This window comes from Pollicipes pollicipes, unplaced genomic scaffold, assembly GCF_011947565.3.
Source record: "Pollicipes pollicipes isolate AB1234 unplaced genomic scaffold, Ppol_2.1 Scaffold_4295;HRSCAF=5057_pilon_pilon_pilon, whole genome shotgun sequence".
Lineage (NCBI taxonomy): Eukaryota > Metazoa > Arthropoda > Thecostraca > Pollicipedomorpha > Pollicipedidae > Pollicipes > Pollicipes pollicipes.
The window spans coordinates 21,700,608-21,715,883 of record NW_023596461.1 but is presented as its reverse complement, the minus strand read 5'-3'; the positions used below and the strand labels follow the sequence as shown (position 1 = coordinate 21,715,883).

General features: G+C 56.3%; 1 protein-coding gene across 1 annotated transcript in view; it reads left to right on the top strand.

Annotated features, from left to right (window-relative positions):
- Nucleotides 1-9,894: 9,894 nt before the first annotated feature.
- Nucleotides 9,895-15,276, top strand: part of LOC119097297 (DIS3-like exonuclease 2) — a 38,632-nt gene continuing 33,250 nt past the window's right edge. The window contains exon 1 of the mRNA XM_037220345.1: nucleotides 9,895-10,035. Coding sequence (XP_037076240.1) covers nucleotides 10,033-10,035 — 3 coding nt within the window. The 5' untranslated portion in view covers nucleotides 9,895-10,032. The remainder of the gene's footprint in view (nucleotides 10,036-15,276) is intronic.

Here is a 15,276-nt window from a genome sequence, read left to right as displayed (position 1 = left end):
TTCATCATTTCATGAAATGCTGCAAAGATTGGTGGACATTCACTGCATTTTTTTTATAGGTGAATGCGTAGACCAGAAGAGTACTGTCCACTTAATGACTGACAGTTACATAAAGATGCTGGTGCAGAAAAGATTTTTTCTCTGAGACTTTCATAGCATGTTTCATTATATTAGTGCAACATCACAACTATCTACTTTTTCAAATAGAACCACTGCATTCTCCCTCTTTGGTAAATCACTAAAAGGACAGCCAGTGTGTTCTATTCACACTTGACAAGAGCCAAAGAATGTATTTGTTCTCCTGCCGACATGCTGCATGGTGGCTTATGTTGTATTTGATCTGGTGTTCCATCCCCTGCAACTGTTTCTGTGCATGCAACAGCTATTTGAGATCAACGATTGCTGGCATTTAGATGTTGAAGCACCCAGATATGCAGCTAAAGGGGTTGATTTTGATGAGATTGCTGGCATTTCCCATTTGTCTCGATGATTTAGCGTCCATCGGCAAGCAAGGGTATGTACAGAATGTTGTACTCTTGACGCATACAATTCGGTTTGCCTATTGACAAGGAGTGCAAGGGCTTGGCTCCAATAGCAGACGTAGAGACATAGACATGAAACTTTCAGTGAAACCCTCGATAATGGGTGTCTGCTTATTTCTGCTGTCCTTTTAGACCCGCGATGTGCTTTCGTTCGCGGTTTCGTCTGTTCATAGAGTAATCGTGCTAGCACCGTCAGTCTGAGATAGCTGAGCTGTCTCGGACTGGGGCCTTTTTTCTTAGTCTGGCCTACAATCTTATTCCCTTTTGGTGTTAGGCGTCTGAGCTTAGTCATGCCACCTATTGGCGATGCACGTAAGTACCCATTCCATGGGATCATAGATGTCGCTACTTGCCTCCATTCTGGGTAGGTGGCGATGCCGGTCAAAAAATGGCACAACGCTTATTGCTTGCTACGGTTGGAGTGGACGCGGGAACATGAACAGTCCCCGGCGTCTTGCGCTCATGCAATGACGCTTGTAAGATCCTCCGTGTCCCATTGGAACCTCCAACATTTCGGTCAACGGCGGCTAATCTAGGCCCTTGAACCTCCCCGAATGGCTTATCTCAATAGTGGGGTTCGACTTGAATGCTCTGATGCGCGCGGGGCCGGTTGGAAGCGCTTACAACCACTGGCCACTGCACGTCTCTGTCTCCGGACGTTGGTAGGGTGTCACGCGAGGCTCTGAGAGGTCATGAACTCTGACCTCAAGTCTGCGGATCAGGTGTGCTTGGTCCCCCTCCCTTGGCTCGTGCCTGACCCGGGCGGGACGTCTCTTGGGCCCACTCGTACTGTGTTAAACCCCGCTCGCATCACGCAGAGGCTCCAGTCGCGGCTGGGCGCCCAGCGATTAGCACCTGTCGCCCCGCGGTTCGATGGCATTGCCGTCCGGTGATGCCATATAGCTGCTTTCTTTTGAACGTAATCGTGCTTAGAGAACAGCGTGGCGGTGAGAAATCCTGTTAATGCACGCACGCACGCGCGCATGCGCGCACGCATGTCGAGTCTCCAGGAGGATTGTGTGAGTTGCTTGTCAATGCTTCAGGTCCTGCATCCGCTGGGGGACGACAGGGGCTGGATTATGTGTATGCACGTGCCATCGTTGTGGATTTTTTAAGTTCAAATCGTAACCGGGGAGCTATTTGTGTTCCGTGTGATTTACATGCAAGCATGTGCCGTCGATCAAAAGGAGGGGCATGCGTCACTCTCTATCTAGACCGACGAGTGACAAACAAGTGACGTGTCTTGGTGAACACCGCGCCCGGATTAGCGAACTGACCTTTGAACTTGTTTGAACAACGGCTTTAACTCGCAAACATGGCTCGCTCGCCACCGGAGAAATCAGCAGCACCTGCGTCCGGCTAGTAACAAGCCATTCACACACGCTTGCTCATGGATGTTTGCCCGCGTGGCGTTCCACTCCAGGTGGCGTTGCACCTTGCGCCGCGTCGCAGAGCACTGGCGCACCGCGCTGGTTGGTTCGACTCGTACGGTTCTCGTACCCTGTCGTGCTGAACCGGCACACACAGATATGGAGTGCTCCCCCAGTTGGGCGGGATGCGTGACAGTTACGATAACCGCCTGGCCGGTACCCAGCCGGGCTGCAGCGACGACCGAGGCTCAGGCCCGCTGTCTGGGGAGACTCCTTGGAAACAAACGACTGTTCGGCTGTCTGCTGCGTGGAGCATGGCAAACAGATATGTCCATCCCAAATAATGCATCGCTGTTTTAACAGGAAGATCTCTGTCTGCCACCGGGCAGGACAAAACGGTGGAAAGGCCGTGCCGATCATTGGTACGCACAGCGTGCTCGCGCCTTGTTGACATCGATGGGCGGCGTGCTACCAGACCTGGCCTGCGAGAGCCGGCCAGGCGCAGGAGCGGAACCACGGGAGGGGGGGGGGGAGAGTGAACCATGTCCCTCCAAGGCCATGGCGCCACTTGGGCGAAGGGACTCACTCACCTGGGGCCGAGGGGCCCAGTACTTTTTAATAGGAAAGGACACCTTACCGGAGACTGCTGTGGATACTGGACCCCTTGATGCGGCCAAATACCCAGGACATGAGGCCATGGGTACGCCCCTGAGGACCCGCCAAGCACAGCGCAGGCTCTCGAATTCTGTCGAATCTTGATGCGGATGGATTGAAGGGGCTTCAGGCGTCCTGTGACAGGCTGGTGTTGAATATATTGCCTAGTTGGGCATGCGGGGTAGCATATTTGCTTCATGAATGCGTTGTAGCTGGCAAAAAGGCCGACGGCAAAGTTATCCGTTGACCTGAAGTGTTGCTTCCCGCTTGGTCGGTGCCAGGCAGGAGCAGCGACCTACTCAAGACATTCTGAACAAATGTGTGCATTCTGCGGCAAGCAAAACTCCCCTCTTTACTCTCCGCCCGTGCAGCCACTCGACTTACCGCGAACCTCCGTGACTTTAACCACGCCAGAAATGCCTGGAGCAGGGGGGGGGGGGGGGCGGTGCAGGTACGAGGCAGAGGGGCGGCACGCAGGCGAGGCAAAGGGGTGCTGCACCGGCAAGGTAGAGGGGCGGTACATGGACGGTTCTGGTGCGGGCAGAGGGAACGGTTCAGATGCGAGGTGAAAACGAGGTATCGGGTCTGGGTCCCGCGGGCCAGACGCGTCGGAACGGATGGTGTTGGGGGGCGGCGGCACCTCTGATTAGCGGGCAGATGCCTCGCAGACTTTGAGGTTAGTTGCGTCCACAGTTTGTATCGGTTCAATACCGCTCGAGCTATATATCTTCGTGCTGTCATGGGAAGTCTCGTTGCTATTGTTTCGGCAGTCTTCCCGGTCTTGTTACAGTTTAGTGGTCAGATAGCCGGAGGATGAACATTTGCAAACGATCTCAAATTATTTTAATCGAAACCGAGCAATGATATTTGCATCAATTTAAGCTCCATCGTCGAGCAGGGCTAGCCGCTGTGCTTGAAGTAATAAACAAATAGACAAATAGATAATGGGACAGTTTACTATTTGAAGTGCTTCCGTTGGAGGGACCGTTTAGGTTTCACCATGACCGACGGCTAATTTGCGTGGTTTCTCATTGATTATCTCTCCCGGCCTGATCTTTTATCCCTACAGACGTGGCTGAGAGTAGAGCCGAACTACCATTGAAAATGTGAATAGATGCGTAGCACAGCAAGATGTAATCGGATGCAGACATGCTCGTAATTGGGCTGTGAAGGCTGGCCCCATAAATACCTTTTCAGCGCGAGGTCTCGGCTCATCCGGGCATTCTTATTAAAAAGAAGCACACCATCCCCCAAATTGGACGCCATTGCCCTATTTTGCCACAGCGCCCGGCTGGTCGCCGCTGGGATCAAATTAGACTCGGGGTCGAGCCGGGAGCGCGAGCGACCGGGCGAGAAGGACGGCGATACGCGACTGAGGTCAGCCGGCCGGTTAGCCGACCGGCCACCGGGGCTCGCCCCGACCGGGCAGCTCGTGCGAGGCTGCCGCCGGCCGCCGCCGCCGCCCCGCTGAGGTCAGCCGGCGCTCGCACTTATCAGCCGGGACTCGTGCACATTACGCCGACCGCTGCCGTCGATGGTTAGACAGTGGCGGCGTAAGCGGGGCATTAGGCCGTGCCCCCGGCGCGCCGGCCGTCCTGGCGAGTTAGACGGCGCGGCCGTAGTCACGATAACGCCCAGCCCGTGCCGTTGACGACCCCGCCTCCGCGGCAGCCGTCCGCACGGTCCGCCACCGGCGCCGGTCGCCTTGGCCCGCAACTAATGATTGCCGGCCATCGACGATCACTAAACCTGCCGGCCGTTAACACAGCCGTCAGCGCTGCCGGCCCGCTGGCGGCGCTCCTGCGCTCGTGGCCTTCTCCGTACCCCCCGCTGGGCGTGGTCGGGCCGCCTCTGACTCCGGTCGGGGGGCGGCGGGACGCGGCGGCCGCGTGCGCGACTCTCCGGACATGCGCGACACGGATCCAGATACCGCGCGACGCTCGGTAGCCGTGGGAAAGGCGGTGGAGGCCGCGGCGGAGCGCTCGCTGTAGGGTGCTTCGCAACCAGTTTGTGGGAATCTGGTGTTGGTGGGAGATGATTCTAGGCTCGTTACGCACCATTACATATCCAACATTTGCAGTGCTTGAAAGTCGCTGGTAAGGCTTTCAGGGCATTATGAGAGAAGCCGGTAAATTTTGATGTAAATGAGTCCAGCATTGTGAGAACGCCCAAGCGAATGTGCATATGCACGCTTCGGTGCTACATGAACCGGGCGTCTATCGAACATCCTGCAAATCCTTGAAGCCCAAACCCTGATGCATTTTGCCTTGACTTCTCTCCACCGGCATGTACTCTGTTTCCACCTTTTCGCCGCCACCCACCGATCCCGGCCAAATCCCTGCTCTCACTGTCTTCCCTGTCGCTCTAACCCGTCCACCATCGCTCCCCAAAACCCCTCCTCAAGCCCCCCTCCCCCGTCCCTGTCTCTCCCTCGCCTCTGTCTGTCCCTCCTCGACCAGCGATTGCACAGCCGCGGCGGCGCTCCACGCCGGCCGCTATCCGGACGGCGGTGGCCCGGTGCCGCCGCGCCGACCGCTGCCGCCGCTCTCACCGGCGCGGGGTGAGAGGCCGCTGGGAACGGGCACGGCGGCCGCGCCGGCGCTCCGTCCGGCCCCGGCTGACCCGGGCCCGCACCGGACGCCGCCGCGGCTGCGGCCGCCCGGCCTGCGATCAGCGAGCGGGTTTGGTCGTGTCGGGGAGTGGCGATGGTTCGCGAGCTGCTGCCTCCAGACGGGTGGGAGACGGAAGCCCACATGTCGGCCCGTGTCTGGCGATTGGTCCTCGCTTGTGACACCTGCTTTGGAAGGCGTCGGCTGAGCATCGATCGGACAGTGGAGGCGGGCCTCTCGCCGCCGTTGGTCTGAGGAGTCTCGGCAGCGTGCTCCCGCTCCCAGCTGATCTCGGCAGCCTGTGCGGGTGTCCCGCGGTCAGCTGATCTCAGCAGCCTTGCGGATGTCGCGCGGTCAGCTGATCTCAGCAGTCTGTGCGAGTGTTTCCGGTCAGCTGATCTTGGCAGCCTTGCGGATGTCCCGCGGTCAGCTGATCTCAGCAGTCTGTGCGGATGCCCCGCGTTCAGCTGATCTCAGCGGCCTTGCGGGTGTCCCCCGGTCAGTTCATCTCAGCAGCCTGTGCGGATGTCCCGCGGTCAGCTGATCTCGGTAGCCTTGAGGATGTCCCCCGGTCAGCTGATCTCAGCAGCCTTGCGGGTGGCCCCCGGTCAGCCGATCTCAGCAGCCTTGCGGGTGTCCCCCGGTCAGCTGATCTCAGCAGCCTGTGCGGATGTCCCGCGGTCAGCTGATCTCGGTAGCCTTGAGGATGTCCCCAGGTCAGCTGATCTCGGCAGCCCGGCGGACGTCCCCCGGTCAGCTGATCTCAGCAGCCCTGCGGATGTCCCCTGGTCAGCTGATCTCAGCAGCCCGTGCTCGGCAGGCCTGCGGGTGTCCCGCGGTCAGATGATCTCACCAGCCCGTGCGGGTGTCCCCCGGTCAGCTGATCTCAGCATCCCGTGCGGGTGTCCATGGCGTCAGCCGCCGGGCAGTGGCAGCTGCTCCCGTAGTCAGCGGACTGCTCCGCGCTGGCCGGGCTCGGCTCGCTCGTCACCGCCGACAGTCGTCCTGTGCTGTCGCGGGCCACCTGTACGGCGCTCCGGCGCTGTGGATTGCCGAGGTTTACTACGCCAGGCTGACTGGAACATCTCGGACGGGAGTCCCGATAGGGACAGGGAGCTGAAGAGGTCGGGCGGTGTGTACCGATGCGGCCAGGGAACTGGAGAGGTCGGGCGGCTGATACCGATGCGACCAGGGAGCTGAAGAGTCCGGGGCGGCCGATACCGATGCGACCATGGGACTGGAGAGGCCGGGCGGCTGATACCGATACGGTCAGGGAGCTGAAGAGGTTGGGCGACTGACTGATCCGGCCAAGGAGTAGAAATGACCGCTTGTATGTCTGTGGGCCCGGCATGGTTAGGGAGGTGAAGTTGCCGACCTTGCGCTGGCCTCGATAGGTAAAATCAAGTTGGTAATAGTCACTAGCTCGGAATTCCAGGCATCTCTAGTCGGGGAACCACTTGCTCTGCAGGCGCTGGCCACGGTCCCGAAGGCCTCGTCTTGGCGTTGGTCAGAGTCTGGGGATTCCGACACGACGCGCATCGACCGGTACGGATCTGGCGTCATCACATGTCGGACGTGCCGCTCCGGACGGTATGGTCCCGGCCCGTGAAATGGTTGTCCTCTGTGAATAAACGACCTTGCGGGTGTTGCGACACCGGAAAGCCGTGCAGGAATAAAGCCGGTCTAGTGCGTAGCTCGACCAAATATGCTGATTGTTAATGTGGCCTTCGTGGCTGCTGTCATCCGCCCGTGTCGTGAAATACGTCGCTGTTGTAATTGCCTCGCCCGGTGTGAAAATCAACCTGCGACTATTGTTTTACAAATTCTTCCCCCGGGCATCTCCCTGCGCATTACGCTCGGATTCACCAGTAACCACGACCACGCACTCGCCCCATTACGATCCGTGTTGGTAAGACGAGCCGGCGATCCGTCACCCCGTGAAGCGGTGATACGTTATCTATGTAAATGCGCGTGATTTGGCCGTCAGGCGCAGTGACGTTTGATCCGTCCGTGTAAGCGACGTGTGGTTTGACACCCTCGGTGCGGAAGATGGCGGTATGCGTCGGTGCGACAACGCGGACAGCAGTCAGCTGACTGTTCAGCGTGGAAGTTTTGGGTGCTGATCAGCTGATCAGCTGAACAGCTGACGCGCTGCCCTCCATGGTTTTTATCTGCGTTTCTATCAGAACGTTCAAAGCGGCGGGCTCAGTGTATAGTTGTGCCCAGTACGTCCAGAGCACTTGGATTCGGTGGTGTAGACGGGGAGCGACGCCAGGGAACGTCCCCTTCCCCACCCCAGATAAAGGGCCTAATTAGGGGGCAATAGGGCATCGAAAGGCTGGCTGAAGGTTGCATAGGGGCCCGGGCCCTGAAACGTCGGTCAGAAGGCCTCTTGCACAGATTGGAGACCCCTGGAATAATGCCAGCCTGTATTTCGGCCGAACAACCAACGGCGAACAGCCGTCTCCGTGTTGGTCTCAGCCCTGGGGGTCCATTTCCTAAGCAGGCACAAGGCTGGGGCCCGCGAGTTGCATTGGTTGGGGCCCCTGCAGCAATGAGGAACCCCCTGTGTCGGTCAGGTGCCCACAATACTGAACGGCGGACCCCGGGCCAGTTGGGGGAACATTTGCCGATCAGGGACAGGGGCTGGACCCCGAATGCCAGGGACCTCTTGCGTTGGTCTGGGTTCTCTGAAAATGAAAGGAGATATGAGAGCTTATGCTACGAGTTCACAATGGGACAAAACAAGGCTCAAGTGTCGGTCAGCGCCCCTAGTACCGAACGGGGTACTAGTAGGGGAGCCTCCACCCCATAACGGTTAAGCGCCCATTTAGCGGAACTGGAGTCTCTGCCAATAAGACCACCTGCGGCGATAACAAATATTGTTGCGACAATGAGGGCTCCTGCATCGATCCGTCCGACCTCATTCCTCGTTCGTCTCCCAAATTGGCTAGGGCATCCCGCCCCCGTGTCGCCAGAATGGCAGCCGGTAGTTACCCCGCGCTGGAACAGAATGGGCTTTCAGCCCTTGCCGAGCACTAAAGCATGTCTCCTATTGTTTCCCCACAGGGATCTTGCCCGCAATAGGATAAGGAGTATAATTTGGGTTTAATGGAGTGCATCGAAATGAGGTGAAAAATGAAAGAGGCCGACCCTTGTTTGTCAGAGAACGTCCATCTTGTTGCAGATTCGCCGATTTGTGAGACAAATTGCGCAGAAACGGCTCGAACCTGCACGTTCGCAATGTCAGGAGTAAGGACAGCAGTGACCGAGGCTGCAGTTTCTGTAAAGCCGAACGTCGTTGTTCGCTGCATATGGTTCCAGGCGGCGGACGCTGGGCGCGCGAGAGCGACAGCCGTGAAATAATGCTTCCGAACCTCTCAAAATCAGTTCGTGTGGTCAAAGATTATGTTGGCTTATATTTACCATTATTATTTTCATGTTGTCCTCTGAACAGAAAAACAACCACAGCAAGCCAAAAACTAGAGTTATGTGGGTGCTTTTCCAGTTCCACCACCGTGTTCCAGCACCAGTTCGCGGTGCTGTCGGTGCTGATCCGTTCCTGCCATCAATCTAAAAGTCGCACTCGTGAAATATACGCCCGGACTAGTGAAACACGTGTCATTTGCTCTTGAGATTCGAACCCTGCAAATAATTGTCCAAAAGCTTTAAAAAGTTTTTGTTGTAGATGCGTCATTGTCGTCCGCCCGTTGGACTTCTGGGCCGCGCCGCCAACACCGCACGGCTTATGGAGACTGCAACGTGTGGGTTTTCTTTCGTGATACTTGCGAGCGCGTATGTTCAGAAGAATGTTACATCATTTTTGTCAATAAAATAAGCTGAGTGAAGTTGAACGTTCTACTGACAAATATGGGTTGGCCACGTTAATGCAATTTGGTGACCACTTTTTGATCTACAATCCGCGTTTACAGGGCCCTCAATATCTTCACAGAACCCCGAAAATTATTGTTATTGTAATGTACCGAGTTCTATCGATACAAGAAGGGTTCGCTTAACCCCTATAAAATGGATAGAGCAGGTGGTTTATTTCATGTAACCATTTGACGTCCGCACCCTTCAGCTTATTGACTTTATGTGCAAACAGAATTGCATCTTTTAGGAGGTGTGACTGCTGTTTTTTGTTTTTGTTTATTTTTTTGGTCTACAGCTGCTTTTTCGGCAGTGTTGTTGCATTTTACCTCTCGTATTTTTCTGTTCGAATACGAGCTTGCTACATCTCTCACCTAGCCGGAGATTTGTTTAGTTCTCTTGTTGGCTGCTGGTGGGCAAGTCTGACAATTATCGGTCTTACGCGGATACTGCCAGTAAGATCAAGTCGGCCAAAAATGTACTTTTTTGATTCGCCTGATGTGTCCAGATTGGTCGTCGCTTTTGCGTGATGTGCGGAGGGCAATATGATTGTCGATCCGTTCCTCGCCGCCAGTCGTGCCGCCGCGCCCGTGTGTTTACCAAGCGGCCACTAATCCGATTACGTGGGTCGACTCAGACCTGGGCGACCCCGGATCCGGCAGCTGCCGACCCCGTCCCGAGCCCCTGCCCGCCTCCTCTGGCCCCCGGCGCCGCCGCGGTCGGGCCGTGTCAGCCCTCCCCTCCCCCGCCGCCGCCGCACGGCCCGCGGCGGCGGCGGCGGCGGCGGCGGCTGTCCCGACTGACGGCGGTCGGTTAGAACGCTTCCACGTCCGCCGCCGGCCGCCCGCCCCGCCCGGCGCTCCCGAGCCGAGGTGTCCGCCGCGCCGCCGCTGTCAGTCCGAGCTCAGGTGCTGCTCAGTCGGGTGCCGCTGCCGACGCCACCCGCGCGCCGAGGTCCGCCGGGCACGCTCCCCGCCGCAGAGCGACATGGTGAGTGTCGTCGGACGCGAGAGCGAGACGGCCGCCGTGGTCGGGCTCGCACGCGCACCGCCAGCCGCGTCACTGCCGGGGCGTTCTCGAGACCCATGGCTCGCCTCTCCTCGAGTGCGCTCTCCAGCTGCCGCGGGCCGCCTCATCGGCGACCGCGCGGGGAGCGATGCGCGTTGTCACCGATCGCCTGCAGATTCGTCCGGCCGTCGGTGCAGAGGCCGGCAGGTCGGCTCGGCCGTGATTGCAGAGACCGGCAGGTCGGCTCGGCCGTGGGTGCGGAGGCCGGCAGGGCGTTCGTTCACGCGCGGCTGTGCGCGCTCCGAGGCGCCTCCTTGACGCCGGCAACATGTGATGCGGCACGGCCGGTCTGCGCCCGACGCCGATGACGGTCGCAGACGCCTTTGTCGGCATGATGGAGAAGTGCTTCGTCGCGGTTGCTGAGGGTCATGCCAACTCGTTGATTTGATTGCTGCCGTTGATTAGACAGGGATGTGTACACGGACGTTAATTTCCGCATGTCACGGCTGCACGGGAGCGTGTTTCGGCGAGTGCTTAGATGTTCTGCAGGGGTCCTGCAAGCGGGGACATCACGCTCGGGTTGGAAGTCGTCACGGTTTCACCCGTGCATTTACGTCGCTGGACTAGCCCGATTCGACGGCGCCGACGTGATGGCCAGCTGAATGGACTTATTGCGTGTCCTATCCCCTGGGTAACGGGGCTTACGGGAAGTCCGAATTAGGACGAAAAGGTATGAAAAAGATAAGTTTATCGAGAACTTTCGCAGGCAACACAAGCGGTCACCGCAGCCGTAATCCTCGGATACTCTATTGGAATTAAGTGGTTTATTTTGAGCAGTGCCCTACATGCATTTTTTATTTATAGGTACATCGTATCTTTTGGTTCGGTTGTTTATGTGAGTTGCGTAAGTAATCACGACAAATGCTGCCGAGCCATAAAAATCGGGGAAATTTGTTTTGGCATTACAGTTGTTGGCACTTGCTTGGTAGGTTGTCTGCTTCACTCACTGCCCGTACTGATCGTACTGAGGGAGCTTTGTGCGCGGCCGGGATGACGAGGCGATCCTCGCAATGGTCCTGCGCACCACACATTAGCAGGATCACCCGACGGCACCAGCCTTCTTCGGACCATGTGGTCCAGAGATCTGGGAGTCCCCGGCCAGTGCCGTTGTCCACGGGCAGTAGCCGTTCCTAAGTCGTTCGGCTTTGAACCAGGAGATTCACAAGACCCGGTACGGGATCGCGGCCCGTCACGTTCGCATATCATTAGGACTGTGCAGGAATCGTTCATTGACGGATCTGAAGGGGGGCTGAAGTGGCCAGTTGCGGTGGTTCTGAAGGTTCACTCTGCCGTAATTAAGTGGAGCTTCCCTGGCCATCGCGTCAGCTGTAGCCAGACTGCAATCAGTAGTGAGAAACTCAGCCATCTTGATTCGACTTCAACATTTGTAAGCGAAAAGTTGGTCTGCCACAGCAGACGGCTGTCCAAAAATCCTTCATTTCCAAGTCATCATCCCTCAGGTCTTGAGTCCTTCAAGTCATCCTTCTCGATATGTTCATCTGGTCATTGTTTGTTCCTTTCCTCATCATGTGACGTTTTCGAAATGAATGCTCGATTTTGGAGAAGCTGGTTTATGACATTGTGATCTCATCGGGATGTCATCTCTGGGTTTTCTCCTGACTATGTTGCCGGGATGGCATTTATAAGATCCCCTTGTTGTGGTCGTCTATTTTGAGCCGAGTGAGCCTATTTCGTAGCTTGGTAATTCGTAAAACATACGCTAGGTTCGTCTTATCTTAGTCGGGGTTCTCACACATCTGGTAGTTGCACGTTTTAGGTGATCGAGCTTCGTGTAGGTTTTAATATCCGCAGATATGATCGTAGCATGTTTGGCAAGAACTGCCAACAATAGCGAAGTACGTTGAATGGTCTTAAAATACAGTTGTGATGTGTCACAATCAGGAATATATTCGGTTCACTGAACTGGTTTGCCTTCAGTGGTGTGGTCCCTGCACAAAATCTCCCTCTCGCTGAATATTTTGGAAAAATATGTTATGTCAACACTAAGGATGTAGTTGTACGAACTTACGATGTAATTGGTTTGAAAATAATGAGAAATTGGCAAAAATGGTTAATTCGGTCGACACCGGAGTAACGTTGTTTCTTCATTGTAACCCGCGGAACTTTTCCTCGACCTCGTTCCATATTCAAAAACAAGTTACTAGCGGTCATGAAATTGTTTTCAACAGGCTGTTATCAAACGATCCATGATCGTGTTTATAGAAGGACGCGAACGGTTAATTGCATCCATCTGCACATCCGTGAGACTCATATCGACTGCCCCTACGTTTTATTTACGTTTGTGCCGTCGCTTATGATCTGCCCCCCCCCCCCCCCCCTCTTCCGGTTTTTTACTGTGAACGTGCTTAGATCACCGCTTACGTCCAGACGTGTTCACGCGTCTCTTTGACATGTTTGCCACCTCAAGAGCTCTGCCCAATGGTTTGGCGGATGCTCTGGTACATCACGTCTCTCCCCCTTCCACGCCGCGCTGGTTAAACGACGTATCAAAACACCGAGTTCTTCCCTGTGCCCGAAGGCTAGTGCGGGTGTCGGGTTGTGGGCGCAGCCGCTGTCCCGCTGCGTCAGACTTCTCCAGCCGTCGTAGCGCGCGCCACCGTCTCGGCGAGCGTCTCGCCCGGAGACCGGTCCTGCCGCCACGCTGTCCGCGCTCTGCGGCTTCAGGCGTCTCCAGCCGTCGTAGCGCGCGCCGCCGTCACGGCGAGCGTCTCGCCCGGAGACCGGTCCTGCCGCCACGCTGTCCGCGCGCCGCCACATCGGGCGTCTCCCGTTGTCGTGGCGTATGCCACTGTGGGCGAGCCGCTCTTGTTGGCTGATGGGCGATGTCGTCACTGTGGCAGCCGGACGTGACGTAGCGGCCGCTGCCGCTCCGGAGAAGCGGGCTCGGGAGGCGCCGCCGTGTCCTGCTGACAGCCGGAGGAGTGCGGCACCGCAGCCTCTCACCCGATAACGGCTGCCGTGCTTTGTTTGCAGGGGAAAGCTGACCTCCCGGTGGTGCTCTCTGGCACACTCTCTACTTTGTCATGTAAAGGGTGGCATTTTGGGTCACCAGGCTGCAGTTAGTCTGTTGTTTGGGCCCTTTTCGCTGAGAAGCCTTTCGTATTCATTTCATTCATTCGTAATAGCAAAAAGTATGTCGCAACACCTGCGGAAGACCTCCTTGGCCAATAAGTGATCAGCCGACGTTCCACAAACACTCCACTTAGGTCCTGCGGCCTGAGAAAACGCTTTATTGTTTCACCACCTCGGTATATCTTAGGCTACGCTACGCTTCGACGCGTTGGGCACGTCGCAGCACGGGCGACTGTGAGGAGCTTATTGCACGCGACAGTGGAGCATCTTAAGCAGTAGCAATCTTCTAGACCGGATGGTGGCGTGCTAAAACTGGTCATCAAGCCTAGTAAACCGCTTCAAGCTCTAGTGGTGTTCACGGTAGCGGAACCCGGACCGTGCGTATCAGCAGCGGACTGTGTGCCGCAGTCTTTTAGTGCCGCCACATAGATCGTGGTGTACTGCGCCTCATTCAGCTGCTGCTGGGACGCCGCCGTGGCTGCTCGGTTCTCCATGTCGTCGGGGATAAATGAAAGCGAAGTGATGTAGGCCACCGATTACCGAAGCACCCACGAAACTCATAATCACACGATTATCGTTCCGGACGGCCGACGTCGCGAGTAGCTTCGTCGAAGTTTTCCATCACTGGTCATCTCGATTTACGACCTGCCAGCATTGGAGACCAGGTGGCCACCGTCTGCCCTTGCTTCACTGGCTTTTTCCAGCTGCAAATAGCCCTGGCCGTGATGTCGGGATTTCTATCTTCGTCATCTGACGAGACCAGCTGCGAAGGCTGTCCGCGAAGCCATACACCTCCCTTTGTTGTCTGGCTTGACCGACAGTCAACGCGGTCCGCCCGTCGTAGTGCTACATCGCCTGGGATCTGACCAGCACACCTGCGCCACCGTCTTCCATCGCCTTGTATCTTGGGGCGTGATGGACCGCGGGAACTGCGTACCACGTCGTCGCCGTTCTCCGTCTCCGTGTACCTGTCGCGGTTCACCGCGGGGGCTCGGACGCGCCACGGGAAAGGCCGGAAATCGCCGTTAAATTTACGCAAATCGACTGTGGGAAAAACGCTGCGGAGTCGTGATTATAGACTAGCGGGAGATTAGAGGCGGGCTTTCGTCGGCGTATCGGGTCGACCGGTTTCACAATGACCTGCAGCGGCGGCCCGGGAGCCGGTCCAGCCACGCGAGCGGAGCCGAACGGTGGCATGGCACAGTGCTGATGATCCTGTGATGATCCCGATGATCCTGATGATCCACTCGCGGCCGCCCGTGTCCGGCCCCCGGGCGTCTCACCACCGCCGGAGAAACGCCGCGGTCCGGTCGGCGTTAGCACTGAGGGTCGTGTGAGTGGTGTTCGTTTGAGGCGATAGAGCCTGACAAACATAATTACACAGTGCACACAGGTTGTGAACATTGGGAAACAGGCGAGGAACATTGAAGCGCTCGGTGCAAGGGTTGCGTTTTGTGGTGCACTAGTGGGGCATTTGGTCATATAAATAGTTTTAAAAACGGGTCTATAAAAACTCCGTGCATGTAAGCCGAAAGCTGGTTCTCGACATTTTTGAATATGACCTTTGAACAGTGAGCTGGCATTGCTAGTGAGGTAGGATGAGGAGGGTAAAATTTGACTGCAGAAAGACCGTACAGGAGTGAGAAAACCCATTTACAAGCTGGAACTGAATTAGTGTCTGAAAGATACCCCAGGTAACAAAACATACGTTCAAATTTGGTGCGGAAATCAGTTCATAAGCATGGCAAAAAAATGTTCCTTTTCTCGCCTCTTACGTGATTGTGAGGTTGATTTGGGAAAATGTCCAAATCGGGCTATAAATAATGTTTTGTATGGAGGTTCTAAGACACTGCCTTTAGATTGAACCGTGGTACAACAGCGTGCAGCACACAAAACCATCCGGACTTCTTTCTTGGCGAAAGGACGGAGGCAAAAGTTCGTTGGACCTGACGATACATCTTGGATGGGAAGTTCAGGATATACACAACAGACGTGGCTTCGCAAGCCTTGTGCTTTCAAAACGCCGCGCGCAAACCATTTTGCGGAAATTTAGGGAGGATAACTAAAGCA